The sequence below is a fragment of the Delphinus delphis genome, chromosome 15 (assembly GCF_949987515.2).
Source record: "Delphinus delphis chromosome 15, mDelDel1.2, whole genome shotgun sequence".
Taxonomy (NCBI): domain Eukaryota; kingdom Metazoa; phylum Chordata; class Mammalia; order Artiodactyla; family Delphinidae; genus Delphinus; species Delphinus delphis.
In genome coordinates this window covers 18,607,730-18,624,997 of record NC_082697.1, presented here as the reverse complement: position 1 = coordinate 18,624,997, position 17,268 = coordinate 18,607,730, and the positions used below count along the sequence as shown (strand labels likewise).

The 17,268-nt window shown below is 39.1% G+C and overlaps 1 protein-coding gene across 1 annotated transcript in view; it reads left to right on the top strand.

Moving 5' to 3' along the window:
- TOP1 (DNA topoisomerase I) overlaps positions 1-17,268 on the top strand; it is an 85,639-nt gene that overhangs the window by 47,002 nt on the left and 21,369 nt on the right. Inside the window, exons 6-11 of the mRNA XM_060032938.1 lie at positions 1,340-1,435; positions 2,444-2,519; positions 5,735-5,847; positions 11,186-11,301; positions 14,583-14,704; positions 15,631-15,794. Coding sequence (XP_059888921.1) covers positions 1,340-1,435; positions 2,444-2,519; positions 5,735-5,847; positions 11,186-11,301; positions 14,583-14,704; positions 15,631-15,794 — 687 coding nt within the window. The remainder of the gene's footprint in view (positions 1-1,339; positions 1,436-2,443; positions 2,520-5,734; positions 5,848-11,185; positions 11,302-14,582; positions 14,705-15,630; positions 15,795-17,268) is intronic.

The window sequence follows — 17,268 nt, the reverse complement described above, 5'->3', positions numbered from 1 at the left end:
AATCTGTTTAAACATTCAAATTCATTTGCAAGCAAGGGGATCCAGTATGCTTGGGGTGGGGGCGGGAGTGGGGGGACAGCATTGAAACCCTGTGAATATCCTTTCTTTGGCAGCTAAATCTGGATGCTTATCCCTTGGCCCCCCTAGAGATGAGTGGCTTTGTGTCTGGAGGCCATTCCCTGTGCCGAGTTAGTTAGCTTTGTAGATGCCTCTGGCTGTGAGCAGTGCAGTTCCAACAAGATGTGCCAGGCCAGGGAATATCCCAGGCTGTGGTGATTGCTGGTCCCATTGGTTGTTTTTTTTTTTTTAAATGTATTTATTTATTCATTCATTCATTCACTCAGTCACTCATTTATTTATGGTTGTGTTGGGTCTTCATCATTGCTGCACGCGGGCTTTCCCTAGTTGCAGTGAGTGGGGGCTACTCTTGGTTGCAGTGCACGGGCTTCTCATTGCGGTGGCTTCTCTTGTTGCAGAGCACGGGCTCTAGGCACGCGGGCCTCAGTAGTTGTGGCACGTGGGCTCAGTAGTTGTGGCTCCTGGGCTCTAGAGCACAGGCTCAGTAGTTGTGAGGCTACTTAGTTGCTTAGTTGCTCCGCAGCATGTGGGATCTTCCCGGACCAGGGCTCAAACCTGTGTCCCATGCATATATGGCAGGCGGATTCTTAACCACTGCGCCACCAAGGGAAGTCGGATCCCATTGGTTTTTTAACTTGTTCCTTCCTCTTTTTGGTTCAAGATAGTCATCTAACAGAATCATCTTTTTATATTCAGAAGGCAGAATCTTAACAAAAATAGGACAAGGTACTCTTCTGTGTATAAAGTAAGTAAACCAAAGGAGGAAGTTGAACAGTGAATAGATTTGGCTTAGAATGACTTCAGTTTGTTTTGGGCTTCAAGTTTGGGGAATACATTTTTATTCCTTTTTTTGTGAAAGCTATATTTTAGCTTTTGGAGCACTAGAATAATCAGTTCACATCACTTGAGGGATCAGATACACAGACCCCTCAAATAAGGGGAGGAAACAACTTAGGTTTGTTCCTGTTGTGGTGTGGGTTCCGTTGGCACAGATAGCTAAGATGTAGTGGAAAGAATCCTGAGAATAAGGAGTCCGGATCCCGAACCTTGATATCGCCTCTTCATCTGTAATTGAGATCAATACTGTCTACCTCACAGGGTTGTAGTGAGAATTAAGTGAGAAAAAGTACTCATGGAAAACCTTTTAATGTGTACACATGTATGTTGTTATCCTTCCACTAGCTACCTCCCGCTACTTTGCATTACTTGATATAATGTAGATGTTCCACCGCTCATTAACTAGCAATTTTTTTCTCTTTAGTCCACCATTGATTAAAGATGAACCTGAAGATGATGGCTATTTTGCTCCTCCTAGAGAGGATATAAAGCCATTAAAGAGACCTCGAGACGAGGATGAGTGAGTATTTCTTATTAATTTAATTTTTTTTAACAAAAAGGAGTCGTTTAGACAATAATACACAGAACAACTGCATTAGTTGACTTTTACTCATTAGGAATTTGTGATTAATAGACTGGGTGACTGATTTCTCTTTGAATTATGAGAAATAGCGTTTCTTAAATAAATAAGTAGTGTGCCTGAGGCTTAAATGGAGTATATATATTTACACTTTTCTTACGTTTTTTCTTATTAAAAAGGTAATGCATATTTATTGTTGGAATTTCAAATAATCCAGAATTCACAAAGAATATTTAAATTATTTAAGTTACTTTAAGTTTATCATCACCTACCACAGATAAGTTTTCATTGCTGAAGCAGTTTTTCCTAGGATCTGTGCCTGTTCGTACCTTCTGAGTGAAGTTTCCATGTATAGAAGTAATAAAATTGCTCTTACTTAAAACGGTTATTTGAGACTTATATGTACCTCTTTCTCAGGTTCAGTCATTGCGGTTAAATCCTGTTCATTATTTTCAATCTTGCAGAGTTTATTATGTTTTGGGAATCTACAAAGGATTTATGGTAGAAGATGGATGGAAAGGGAGGAGGGAAATACTTAATGAGCTCATTTGTATATATTCAGAATTCATAGAGAATTTCTTTCCTCCCCTTTCTTTTCCAGTTACTACTTTGTGGTAGCTATTGTTGCCCTGTGTGTGTGCTTCCCAGATTTCTACCTTCTAGTGTTGTCTATGTTTGTATGTATTCCTCTACTCCACTTCCCTTCCAGGCCTGCGTGTAGTATAAAGTTGTTTGTTTTGTTCTATAGAGGACTATAACTATTGGTCCTTGGTCTGGCCGCCTTTACTTTCTCCATTCCTGTTCTTGACTGTAGAATGCCCAGCCAAGAGTAATAGCAGCCACGCCTGCCTTGGAGGCCGCCAAGAAGAGTTTGGAGGTCCTAATCCTATTGGTGAGAACTACTGAGTCACAATTGTGTTAACTGCGTATTCATGTTCCCCTTTCTAGTGCTGATTATAAACCTAAGAAAATTAAAACAGAAGATACCAAGAAAGAGAAGAAACGAAAACTAGAGGAAGAAGAGGTTAGTAAAGAGACTTAGGCCCTTTGGGGCTTGAGTTTGGAATAGGGAGTTTTCCATAAAATAACTTTTGAAGGCCAAATGGGTTTGAGGAATTTATTGCTCTGTTGTAGAGGAAACACTGGGAAAAACTCTTAAGTGTGTTACAGTGGCTGCGGCACTGTTAGTTTTAAGATCTCAGCCTTTCTGGGTGTCTACCCATAGCTATGCTGCCAACTGACATGTTCTTGGAGAAACTGTGCTCTCTTCATACATACAGGGGAAGTATTAGCAATAAATCATACTTTGGCTTACAACCCAGAAGAGTTTTCCCTAGGAATGTTTTCTAGTGCTTTCTTATATCTAACAAAGCTTGCTCGTCACTCATTTTGGGTAACTCTCCCTATTTAAAGTCCTTTAAATGGGTGTCCCTTGGATACAGGATTAAATCCAAGCTCTTTACAGCTTCTTCCGATCTGGCCCCTGCATCTTGTGCCTCTTCTCTAATTTACCTTGTTCCAGCCTCACAGACCTCCTTTGCTTCTTTCCACACCAGATTCTTTTGTGCTTCAGGGCTTTATGTAACACATGCTGTTCCCTCTGTCTGGAACACATATACTCTTCCTCTTTTCTTTCTCTCCTAGCTTATAACCTTCCTTAAAATCTGTTTCAATTCAGGTACTTTCCTAAGGGTTCTATTTGATGCTTGTGGTAGATTTAACATATACTAATATGGTTCCTTCTTTTGACACTATTTCTTGGACTAAAAACTGTGGGCGAGTAATTCAAGAAAAGATGTCAGAAATTCACAGGGGTCTTAATCTTGCAGTCTCCTAAGAGAAGGGGTTGGGTAAGTTATTAGCTTTGCTGCATTTGAGTTTAGCCATTGTCTTGGGCAAAATGGATTCACAAGTATAAAGTCTATAGCTTGAAGTATCGTCAGTAAATATAGTGATAGTAAGGGGCAGTGAATATTAAAAGTGTAATCTATCATAATAGTAATAATATTAATAATTCAAATTAAATGTACTAGATGATTACAGTGTACCAGGTACTATTCTTCACACTTTATAGGTATCATTTCATTTAATCCTTACAACAGTCCTTAGAGATAAATATTGCTACTATTATCTCCATTTTACACATGCAGAAACTGAGGTACAGAGAGGTTAAATCATTTGCCTGAAGCCACACAGATACCAAGTGGTAAAGCCGGGATTTGATCCCATGTGGTTTGATTCCAGAGCCAGCACACTAGCTGCCATGTTATCCTCCTTCCTGTGGAACTTTGCTGATCCTCCAAATCCACAAGAAGGCAGAAGGAGTGTCTTTAATGAAATCATATTAAGAATATGAATGAGTAGGTGAGCCGTAGAGAGATGATCAGGGCCTGCATTTAGGGAATTGTAGCTTTTCTGACAACTAGCCTGTTCTTGGCAGAAGCTCAAGTGTATAAGAGCCAACTCAAGGAATCAAGAGTGAAATGTTGAGTAGTGAGTATGATAGTCACTCCACTTTCATGTAGATTACCAGTACAGACCAGTCAATAAAGAAATGTAAAACTTTAGCTCTCCATGCGTTCTATATTGCCTTTATGCTTATGTTGCATTTATGTAAAATAATACCTTTCTCTGGGTTTCACAGAGGTTTGTAATAACTGTTAAAACCATCTGGGAGAAAGAATGGTTGACTTCATTTATTTAATTGTCTTAGCAACCCTCTCCCTACAGGGGAGGGAAAAAAAAAGCAGGCTGAAAGACTAAATTAATACCCAGTCTTATTGTGGTAGGGACCCCAGATGGCAAGATCAGTCATTAAACCTCACTTGCTGGCTATGGTGTTTTTCATTTCTGGGAATTGTTCTGAAGTCTCCTAGTGACTGATAATCCCATTCTGAAGCTTGAAAACATACGATGTAGCCAGTAGTTTCCTGATGAAACCATCTGCATGCCTGTTCAGAAGTTGTTTAGAGAATGTCTTAACTGAAAAACATTTCCTTTTCCTGTGGTGTGTTTCAGCCTAAACAGTAAACATTATCTAAATTAATGAGATTCTCTAGTATTTTCTCTTCCCAGACATACTTACACATTTATATTCTCCATTCCTATTTTAAACTATGTGTAGTACTGTAGCCTTTCCCCTTCTTTGTACACTGGAGGCCATTTGCTTTCCCTGAGTTTATCTGATTACCATCCTATCATGTGTAGTCCTAGAATGTTTATATATTCCAGCCATTCCCATGAGTCACATTCTGTTATTTTTCTGGTAAACTTGGGCTCTCATCATAGTCAATAGCAGCTTTTTGACCTTGAGCAAGTGACAAAACCTGTTTCAGAGTTTCCTTGACTATAACTGGAAGAGGTCAAACCAAACTATAAAGTTCTTTCAAGTTCTGCCATTCTGAAACTGACTTTAAGATGACTCAAAACCATTTTTCATAGCTATATAAAACTTGCTGAATAAAGACTTAAATTATATTGAATAGTTAGGACAAAGGAAAATATTCTTTAGAAGAGTTTAGATTCTGTTAAGCAGGACCCCCACCTGTTGAATAGCACATTTTTGTCTGGATGTGTGTGTGTGTGTGTGTGTGTTTTGAGATTTATCACCTGTATTGATGGATTATACTTGTTTATGTTTGTTCTTTTTCTGTGCTACTGTGACAGCTCATCTAGGGTTACAGTTCAAAGAAATACTATCATGGGAATTGGTAATTGTTGTAGGGCTTCCCAAGTACTTGCTTGCTTACTGCTTCATGACTTTGTGTATGCAAATAGCAGTAATAAAGTATTTCCCCCCCAGGCTCAATCAGAAATTTCCTTTCAAATTGTATATTTAATACATTAAAAGTCTCCTGTACCTGGTACTTGGTGGTATTAGAAGAGGTTTAAAGATGAGTAGATTTTAAAATAAGTGAGGATAATACACTGGGATTACTCTGTCCCAAACTCCACTGAGGCTAAAAAAATACAATTTCCCAGGCTTTTCTCCTACAGAATGAATGTTTTTAACTACTTTCTCAGGTAATCAATGTGTCTGGGAGTTTTAGGAAATACCGCTTTAGAGAAAAGTACCAATAAATTTTTATTCGTCTGTCAAATTGAGAGTATTGGACTCAGGAACTTCTCCAGTTCTCATATTCCATGATTCCAGTTTTTCTGTCTAATGGCTCCCCAAAACTACTTCCAGAAGTGTAATTGGTCCTTATTTAAGTGCTTTCTCACCATGTTTCTTTGTAGGATGGTAAATTGAAAAAACCCAAGAATAAGGATAAAGATAAAGATAAAAAAGTTCCTGAGCCAGATAGTAAGAAAAAGAAGCCGAAGAAAGAAGAGGAACAAAAGTGGAAATGGTAATATTTCAGCACTGGGTTAAAATGTTAGCTCTTTTATTCTACAACCTAATGAAACAAGAATATTGAGTATTAAAATGAATAGCTTGATATTTGTGGGAGGAGGGAAGTACTTAAAAGAATCTCTCTGGAATAACATTCTGAAATAAGTTTTGCAGGACCTAGTGAGAACATTAACTACCTCTTACCCTATTGGATCTCAATACTATGTCCCACCCTGTTGAACTATAGAAGTCCTATATATATATATATGGAAATTTAGCATATGAATAAAGTTGCATTTAAAATGAGAGGGGAAAAGATGGATTGTTCTATAAATCTTGTTGGGGAAATTGCCTATTTGTTTAAAAAAAAGAAACCTCCACAAGAAAACCTGGGTGAATATTTTTATAATTGTAGAATAACGAAGACCTTTTGAAGCAAGACATATAAGCAGAGCCATAAGGAAAATATTTATAAATTTGATAAAATTAAAATCTTCTATATGGCAAATCAACAAACTCATGCCATTAAAAAAAAATCCTAAAGGAAAATATTTGTACTACAATGGGCTAAGATTCCTAATATGAAAAAAAAAGGTCTTTTAAAACAGTTAATGAAAGGAATAGTCTGATAGAAAAATGAGGAAAAGGCAACTCATTAAAGAAGATAAATGATTAACAAACATCTTAAAATATGGTGAACCTCACAAGTAGCAAAGAAAGATGCAAAGAAAAATAATAAATGAAACATCTTTTTGTTTAATGTGTCACAGATTAGGAAAGATTAGTAAGTACCAAAACATCTAGGGTTGTAAATATGAGAAAAAAACAGGCATTCTTCTTCATTGTGGGGAGTGAAGATTCAGACAATCTTCAATGGAGGACAGTTTAGCAATAACAGGTTATTTCTAGATGTTTAGAGTTTTGAAATAAACTTGTATTTTTTATACTGGCTGTTCTTAAAACTTTGTATTATTTAGCCATTACATCTATATTATACATGATTTGTGTTTATGTTGAAAAAATTCCAATGATTCAGAGGTATACGAGTTAGAAAAAAATGACTGTTCCCTTTCCTTCTTTCTTCCGTTCCCATTTTTCTTTTCTAGCTTTGAGGTATCCACTATTTGTAGTTTGGTATGTAGAGTTCCAGACCCATTGGTATGCATTTACTCTATGGCTTTTGTAATAGAGAACAGTAATCTCACCAGTACTTCTGAGCAAAGGGGAAACATCAGTGTCCAGAGAGGTGGCTGAGAGGAGCAGAGCTGCAGTGGCAGAAAGGCTCAGCACAGCTGTGCAATCGGCATTGTTGGTGTGGACATATGTGGGGTTAAAAAAGGAAAGTGTAAAGGAAAAATACAGAGCAAAGGAACTCTGGGCCTTTCTGGTGTCGGTCAGAAAACTAAAGAACATGTGTTTTTATTTTCCTCATTTTTATTTCATTTTTTTCCTTTGAAATTAATCAAAGTTTTTAGTGATGGAATTTTGAAAGGTTTTTATGACCTTTAATAAAAAATTTTTTTAAGATGAAATTAAGTGATTCTATAAATCAGGGGTTATTATTGGGAGTGGTGAGTTAGTAATTCGTCAGTTTGTTATGTCTCTGGGTCCTGTGGTAGGGTGCTCAGTAAGTTTGTTGAGTGAACAAGGTACTTTCTTTGTCATCACAGGCTCTCTGCTGCCTTCCCCCTTCCTTTGGAGCCCTGGCTCTTATTGGGCCTGGAAGCAGATGTACTCTTTTTCTAGTCCAGCCTTTTGTGTGTGCAATTAGGTATCCTTGAAGGGTCTAATAGCCTGATTTTGCTTCTGTGGTTGAAATTCTTGTCAGTGTTACCACACTTTAATTCTGAGAGATTTGTGACCTATGGTTTTTATTCTTGTTTTGGTTTAAGTGGGACCATTGAAGATGGTAGGTTTGGGGCTGAGTAATCTTTGCTACAGCCTCCAGTGCATGCCTTTCTCAAGTCTGGTTGTTAAATCGTGTGCATTCTTAAGCACAATGCTTGAAGGTACCACTGTAAGTTTTTATAAGTAGAGAACAGGAATGACTGGCCTCTTAACCTATCGCTTGCCCTTTCCTGCTGTCACTGTAGGCTTACCTGTGAGACTCTGAAGTCGGTGGTCAAGTCCTCAGTGACTGTCACTGAGAGCCTAGTCAGTGAACTTAAATGGCAGATACTCTCATTTTTACTACCTCTCTTGCTATCTCACTAAAAGAATTAACACCCTTTACCAGTTTGGTAAATGTGTAGATCTTTCGCTTCCCCCCCAGAGTCATAGACTTGTTCATCCTGCCAAAAAACAAGCCAACTTTGAGCCTTTTCTCCCTCTTTGGTAATTTTGGGAATGGGAAAATGGTCGGGATCCCTGTGGGTTTCTTTACTGTGTCACATTTTCTCCATAGAAACAATGTTACAAGTGGTGGCAGTAATGCTCAGGCTCATTCATAGAAACCTATTAAAACCAGCTCCCCCTATTTTTTAAAAATTTTAAATTTATTTTATTTTTTATTATTTTTAATTAATTGTTTGTTTTTGGCTGCATTGGGTCTTCGCTGCTGCACACTTGCTTTCTCTAGTTGCGGCGAGCTGAGGCTACTCTTCATTTGTGGTGCGCAGGCTTCTCTTGTTGCGGAGCACGGGCTCTAGGCACATGGGCTACAGTCGTTGCAGCACATGGGCTCAGTAGTTGCAGCACATGGGCCCTAGAGCATGTGGGCTTCAGTAGTTGCAGCACACAGGCTCAGTAGTTGTGGCGTGTGGGCCGTAGAATGCAGGCTCAGTAGTTGTGGCACACGGGCTTAGTTGCTCTGTGGCATGTGGGATCTTCCCGGACCAGGGCTCGAACCCATGTCGTCTGCATTGGCAGGAGGATTCTTAACCACTGCGCCACCAGGGAAGTCCCAGCTCCCCCTATTTTTAACTGTTACTCGTTGTAGCTATATAGGGTTTCAGTGCTGCTTTGAGTTGAGTGTACTTTTGTGTCAGGGTTGGCCTGTTGGAACATAAGTCCCATGTTTATTCTAAACAGATGATTCTTCATGAGAATATCTAGAAACTGGGGAGTTTGTTGATGGTGTTAAGTGTGATTAAGTACATGTTTTTCTTAACTTTGTTGGTGAACCATTGATGGGGGCCTTAAAAGGCCAACACTACTATTTTTATTTGTATAGTAGTAGTTGCTGATCCAATGATATCAGCATGTGTCATAGGTTATGTTCTTTCTTTCTGTTTAAACTGAGGTTTAGTGTTGAATGCATCTCTTAATTTGCTTAAATGGTTAAGAAGTTACCGTGAGCCCTCAGGATGAATGTGACGGAATAGAAAGAATTATAAAAAGTTGGAATCTTAATTAAAAAGCACTGGAGTTGGGAATTCCCTGGCGGTCCAGTAGTTAGGACTCTGCACTTGCACTGCTGTAGGCCCAGGTTTGATCCTTGGTCAGGGAACTAAGGTCCCACAAGCCGTGCTGCGCAGCCAAAACCAAAAAACGAAAACAAAACAGTGGAGTTGATGAGAAGAATGGAACCAAGTTCTAGGATAAAGGAAAACATGGTGCTCTGGATCCCCATACAGTTACTCTGTGACTGCTATAGATAGGCTTCTTGCAGTTTCTCTCACCTCCGTACACACATCCATCCATCCATCCATACGTATTTTCTCTGATTTGGAGAGTAAAAGATTCTGGGGGAAGTGTGCAGTTAAGTGGTATTATAATACATTCACTTTGTTGTGCAGTGATCCCCACCACCTTCTGTCTCCAGAATTCCCATCACCTTGCAAAACTGAAACTCTTTTAAACAATAACCCTCCTTCATTCCCCCTTTTCTCGCCATCAGTAACTACCATTCTGCTTTCTGTCTCTGTGAATTTGATTAATCTAGGTACCTTTTATCAGTGGAATCACAATATCTGGCCTTTGGTGGCTGGATTATTTTACTTAAGAAAATGTCCTCAAGGTTCATTCATGTTGTAGCATGTCAGAATTTTCTTCCTGTTTCAGGCTGAGTAATATTCCATTGTATGTATAGACTACTTTTTATTTATCCACTCATCTGTTAATGGATGCTTAGGTTGTTTCTACCTTTTGGAAGTTGTGAATAGTGCTTCTGTGAACATTTGTGTACAAATATTTGTTTGAATGCCTGCTTTCAGTCCTCTTGAGTGTACTCCCAGGAGTGAAGTTTCTAGATGATATGGTAATTCTATGTTTAACTTTTTGAAGAACCGCCATATTGTTTTCTACAGCTGCACCCGCTTCATTCCCACCAGCAGTGCACAAGAGTTCCAGTTTCTCCACATCCTTATCAACACTTGTTATTTCTGGTTTGTTTTTGTTTTTTAAGAATAGCTATCCTAGTGGGTGAGAGTGCTATCTCATGGTTTTGATTTACATTTTCCTAATAATCAGCACCCTTGTCAAAAATTATTTGACCATATATATTGACCTTGGTTTTATAGTAATGCTATTGTTACAGCACAGTGTTTGATACATGTAATTTTTATTTGATGTTTCTGAACTTTAAAACATTGGCATTGGAAGATGACAGGAAGTAATAGAATATGCATAACTGGCCTCCTGAATAATTCTGTAGAACTGTAGGACTTTTCATTTTAAGATAGGAATACCAAAGATTAAAATCTGTGAAGTTTTAAAGTATTCTATCTGTAAGACAACTGACTGACTCTTTAAAAAACAAAATGGTGGTGGTGGTGGTGAGAAGGTTTGTCTAATTCTAGAGAAAGAAAGACTTTGAGACATATCAACCAATTGCAGTGTGTGGTCCTTAATTGTATCCTAGTCTATAAAATACTTTTTGGATATAATAGGGATGTTTTTAATATGGTCTGAGTATTTGAAGGATACTAGGGAACTATTACATGGGATGATAGTCATTGTGTACTTTCTCAAAGGGTTGTTTTCCCTTACACCTTCACCTGGCATCTCCATTCCCAGGAGGCCTTTTCCTATGTATCAGCTGTATAAATAATACCTCTGTCATGTACACCGTTGTGGCTTACTGTTATATAACAGCTAGATAAAACAGCTGTTTCCATGTCCATATCCCCTACTTATTGCTGAATAATGATCTCATGTACTCAATATCTTTGGACTAAACTGCTGAAATGTATTTTCCTCCATTCACCTGATTATTCCATCATATTTGTTGTGAGTATTGGCTTTTACAAAGTGAAGGATTCTGGCTTTTTTTGACCCAGGCCTTGAATGTGGGGCCGAGAGTCATTCCAGAGCACCAATCAGTTGAGCAGATAATTATTTTGGCATTTAATAGGTGATAATCTCTATATTAGGTGAAGTGATCACTAAATGAGGTTGTACTTTGTCTTTTAAAGGTGGGAAGAAGAGCGCTATCCTGAAGGCATCAAGTGGAAATTCCTAGAACATAAAGGTCCTGTATTTGCTCCACCATATGAACCTCTTCCAGAGAATGTCAAGTTTTACTATGATGGTGAGTTGTTCTAAGGTTGTCCAATTCTTGGCCAAGGAAAGAGTCTGCTTCTATTTAGGAATAGAAAGTGAGGAAGGATCTTGTGCTGTATAATCCTTTTTGTTTGTTTCATTTTGTTTTATTGTCATCGTATGGTTTGGGGAAAGGGCTCTCAGGTGTTTACATAACTCTTAAAAGGCCCATTTGGTGCTGAAAAAGTGCCGTGAGAAAGGGGCTGTCTTATCTCCCTTGTCTCCCTTTGAGACATGGTCCCAAAAATGTCCATCTACATAGGTCACAGCACTTGGTCCACAAGCCTAATGTTTTTATCTGAACTTCACTTCTAAGGAGCTACTCTTTGTAAGAGTTACTGGAAAAGCCTGACTTGAATGGTAGTATTTTATCTTAGTGACATAATGCAAGCTGACAAGCTGCTCATTGCTAGAAATAGTATTTAGTACTTGGTTGAGGATTAATTAGTCTGCCATCAACATCTAGGTAGGGCTAATAGGTGTCTATCACTCTACACAGCACAACACTATGCCTTTGCCCTTTATGCAGTCAAGTCTGATGAGCTGCTCTGAAGAAATATCCTGCCTAGTTCTCTTAGAACCCTCAGAATTGTCTGTTAACTGTCACTGGTATTTCTGTCCTTGGGTTGAACATTTTGAGAGTAGTCTTTGATGCTCCCTTATTGGCATATAGCAGTATGCAGATGGTAATACTCAGCTTATTTCCCTCATTCCAAGAGTTTTCTCCAGAAATGGCTAGAGCATTATTCCTCAAACTCTCATGTGCTTTAGATTCACCAAGAGGATCTGGGCCCATTTAATTGGTGTTGAGTGATATTGGGTGCTTCTGAACCAAGTGGTCTGCTGACCAAACTTTGAGAAACACTGGGCCAGGAGGACTGCTGAAAAGCATCAGTGGTGAACACTCAGAGTTCTGGTGTATCTCTGTGTCCATGAGCAGTGACCTCAGGCCATGGATGCTTATAGGTCAAGGGTAGTAGTTTATACTGAAAGGCCGGGTCTTGCAAGTGAGGAACATGTCAAACTTGGCAAGCTGGAATTCGTTTTTTTAAACTGTATTTATTCAGCGTGCCTGTATTCAGACACCAAGACCCAGCAGCGACAATACTGACAAATCACTGATCTCATGGACTGTGCCATCTAGCAGGACCTTATAGCCTCAGTGACAAATGCTTACATCAGATAAACATTCTGAGCTATGTTGACTGGACAACACAGGACAAGAGTACAGAGTTCTGCTGTCAGCCCTCACAGTGGGTCATTCCTGGAGACTCTTCAGTGTGACTCAAAGCTAAAACTCTAATGAACAGAAAGAGCCTTAGATAATCATAAAAGTTCAGGTATTCTGTAACCCTAGTATGGGTTTACCAAGAGCTTTAGAACGCTCAACTGGTAAAGCCTAACTCTGAGGTCCAAAGTGATTTGAAGGAAAGCTAGATTCCTTTCTTTAGCCTTTGGGTTTCTCTTACTTTCCAAGATGGGAATTCTTGCCTGGTCGTCCTTTATAGGAGCTCCAGCTCCAGGGCTCTCACATTTTCTCATTTGCTCTTTCTCAGATCTCTTCCCTTTGATTAGGTAAAGTCCCACACTGCAGTAAGTCAAGAAATTGTATTTGACTTACTAGTCTAGAGTGATACTGTCAGTTCTGCCTGCTCTCTAGGGAAGAGAATTCTCAGACTCCTTTAGCGCTTGCCAGGGAGGTGGGGAACGGACTGGCTGAAGCAGTGAATGGCCTCTAAGAAACTCCAGTTTTCAGCTCTGACTCAGCAGTTTCTTATTCCTGGAGCTCAGCCTTTTCTACAAAGCACTACCACTGTCAGGAACCTTTAAGTCATCCTCCTACCCTTCTACTGCTGGGAGCTGTCATTTCATCATTTGACAGCTCATCTAAAACAGGAGGCGTCAAAATTGTTCTCTATTGGAACAGAATTCAGTAAAATTTCCCAAAGAGTATACCAGACATACCCGAGAACGGTTTACATTCTTTCTTGCCTTTTATTTTATTCTTAGTGACTTAATGGTTTCCTTTATATTGGAAGCATGTTACACTTAACTGGCAACGCTGGTTCCGACTTGAGTGGGGGAATACTAAAGAAGTGCAGGAAACTCTTGAAAGCCAGCCTATCCTCCTCAAGGTGTCATCTTTGGAAGGAGCCGTAATGTTGAGAGGGGAAGCCGCGCCACCTGCTGGCCTTTTAAAATTATGAATTTCAAGCAGGTTCTTTCTGTCTACCCAGAAAGTTTCAGTTTGGAGCTGCAATTCCCTGTATCAACCCTACAATCAGGGATAATAACTTTCTAACCATCATGAGATGAGATGTCTTCTAAGTTTTGAAATGAATGGATTTCTGGTTAAGTTTTAGTTTTCTGTAATAAATGGGAAAATCCTTGGTGAATTATTAGTACCTATGTAATAGTAAGGCAGTGGAGAAACATGTATGCCAAGAACCCCAGTCATCCCTGTGTTCTGGATGAGCCCTGTTTCCCTGAAAGAGGCAACCTCATAATGCCTGTGTTCCAGGGCATCTCAAACTCTAGTGTATACACAAGCCACTTGGGGGTCTCATTGAAATGTACTTTCTGGTCAGTAGGTCTGGGGTGGGGCCTGAGATGCTGCACTTCTAACAAACTCCCACGTGATGTCAATACTGCTGGTCCATGAACTATACTTTGAGTAGCAAGGTTCTAGAGGAATGTCTTACTTAGATTTTTCATATGGGATATCTGGGCTTGCCTGCTGTGAATATATATTTTTAATTCATATTCCACCCACCTAACTTTGAAGAAGAAAGATGCCTATTTCTTTTCCCCACAATTCCTTTCTTCCACTCCCTGCCCTATCCCTTCCTCCCCTTCTTGAACAGAAGCTGTTTAGCTTAGCAGTGGCAGGAGTCCCTCTGAGGATTTGATTTTTAAAAACCATTGAAGAGGTGTAAAGGACCCTGCTTGCTGAAAGGAAAAGGAAGAGTGACTGGGCCTCCCCCAGGTCATCCCTGTCCTGAGCAGGCTCCTGGGAACAATTTACTGGCATAGTCTCCAGAGAATGACCCAGGTAAATATCTGATACAGAGAAGGCGAATTCGTACAAGTAGATACAAATCAATATACTACTGTCTTTGTTGTTATTGTTGTTACCACGTGTCACCAGACCTTTGTATACATACCTTTGGAAGGTAAACCATTATTAAAGAAGACGTCTCCAGAGCCTCAGTGTTTATACTCAGAACATGAATACTACACCTCATTTTTTGGAACCACTTTTTTCTCTAGGTAAAGTCATGAAGCTGAGCCCCAAAGCAGAAGAAGTAGCTACGTTCTTTGCAAAAATGCTCGACCATGAATATACTACTAAGGAAATATTTAGGAAAAATTTCTTTAAAGACTGGAGAAAGGTATTGTAGCCTATATATTGATATCCTAGCACCTTACAAAAATACTGATCAACTACTAAGTAATAAATTGTAATTCTACAAAAAATTCCCTGATGTACAATTGGAGTTTTATGAATTTTATTTTATTAAAAAATTGGGAGAGGGGGTTCTGTTCATTTACTGTATTATATAGGTTTTCTGTCCAACAAGAATACCTATATTTCTTTCCTGTCAGCTGTCATAGGACTGTAGGGGGTAGTTTATCAGATTAGGCCAAACAGAAAACCTCAGCTCCAGCTGAGCAAAGCAAAGTTTGCCTCTGCAGGACTGCCCTCTGTCTGCTATTGCAAAGAGACATGCATTAATGTTGTGCTGTTCCCTCTTGATTCATGCTTGTTAGCTTTAGGTACTTTCTGCTCTTGAAACCACATATCTATCCTGTATCTGCCTACGTGATTTTAAACAATTTCCTTATTCTCAATGTGGATAATATGAACAGAGGCTGAGCTGAAGTTTACCTTCTGAATAGCTCTAGAAGTAAGATTTAATAAGTGAGTAGAGCAAGGATGTTTCTAGGAGAGAATGAATGTGGGAATATTTCTCCCATTACTAAAATGAACGATGTGTATTCATGTTTCCCCAGCTGTAGTACTCATATGCTTAGGGGGTTGTGGCAGTGTTCCAAGGAGTACGAGAAGCTACATAAGAGTGTTACCCTTTTCAGTGTTAAGTTATTTTGAATGTTCTTCTATTGAATACATATTTATAATAGAATGAAGTAAGAAACGTGTTCCTTTTTTTTCAAAACTCACAAGTTTAGATTGACTACATCGCCAGATACCCTTTGACTGAAAACATGATGCTTTGCTGTAACTGCAGAAAAACCAGAGGGCTTTTTAGTTTATTTACCTTCTTCTTCTTCTGTCTCCCCCTTTTCTTTTAACTAGGAAATGACCAATGAAGAGAAGAATGTTATCACCAACCTCACCAAATGTGATTTTACCCAGATGAGCCAGTATTTCAAAGCCCAGACAGAAGCTCGGAAGCAGATGAGCAAGGAAGAGAAACTGGTACTGCAGAATTTCTTAAACCTCTGGAGAATTTTAGAATAGTGATCAGTTTATCTAATTTTCTTCTTGTTTCTTACAAAACAGTTTTGACTTTAATGATTTCACATGGCTCTATACTAAAGATGTAGGATTCTCAGCCTAGTGAAGTCTAGAATTTCTTAAGGGTTTTATATAGACTGAAAATTGTGAATAAGCACTATGTTTAATGGCTCAATATGAGAACCCTGGTGTTCTGTTGATCTAAAAACCAGCCAGTAGCTCCAATAATACAGTATTTAAGGATGGGCAGATTTGACCCACAGTGGCTCCTGGATGTTAGGGATTTAAGACAGATAAAATCATATTGGCCATGTGTACACACACACACACACACACACACACACACACACACACTCCTTTGACGTATTTTACTCTGGAATCTAGGCATGCTCATTCGTCTTCTAGCCGTGGCCAACCTCATTCCTGAAGGATCTTTCTAGTATCCAGCTGGGATGTCACTTTCTTCTAGAATACTGGTAGGCAAGCTATAGATAGGCTGCTTGTTATTGTAGAAAAGTTTTATTGGAACATGCCACATCTGCTTGTTTACCTATTATCTATGGTTGCTTTCATGCAACAGTGGCAGAGTTGAGTAATTACAGCAGAGACTGTATGGCCCTCAAGCCTAAAACATTTTCTATCTAGAATCAGAGGGCTAGGAGTTAAGGAGTTTAAGGAATTCTTTGCACTTCAAGGCCTTGTAGTTTCAGTATATTAAACTTGCATGTTTATATAATTTAGGCCATTGTCTTTATGTAACTCATTGTTTGAGGGTGCCTATTTGACCTGCAGTTTAAAAAATTAGGAGTTACTATAGGGATCATAAGAATGGTCCCTGCACCAGGCTTTTTAGTCTCAGCTTAGTCTTTTCTCCAGTATTCCCAATTAGTGAAATTTGGTTTATTTTTCACTTCAGGGGTGTTTTTCAAATTAAAAACCACTTTAGGGAGGGTTTGTTTTGGGTTTTTTTTTTTAATATTTATGTATTTGTTTTATTTATTTATTTGGCTGAGCCGAGTCTTAGTTGTGGCACGCGGGATCTTTGTTGCCACGTGCAGGATCTTCATTGCGGCATGCAGGATCTGGTTCCCTGACCAGGTATCGAACCTGGGCCCCCTGCATTGGGAGCACAAGTCTTAACCACTGGACTGCCAGGGACATCCCTGGGGAGGTTTTTTAAGTAACACCATGTCAGAGCCTTGTCAAGGACACCTGTTGCCAGCAAGTTGTGGATTTTTATCTACATACAAGGCAGCAGGACTTACTTAAATTGAATTGCTGAGTATAATATGAAGGAAGAGTCAGCAGAGGGTAGGGAGGCTCCAAATCATTCCATCTTTGGAGCAAGGATCACAGTATAAAATATATGTACGCATGTACTAGGAAAGAATCCATAACAGGTTTCTTTGCACTTGAAAACCCACGTGAAATACTGTTCACATGGGAATTTTATTGTATTTAAGCTTGAAAAATCTC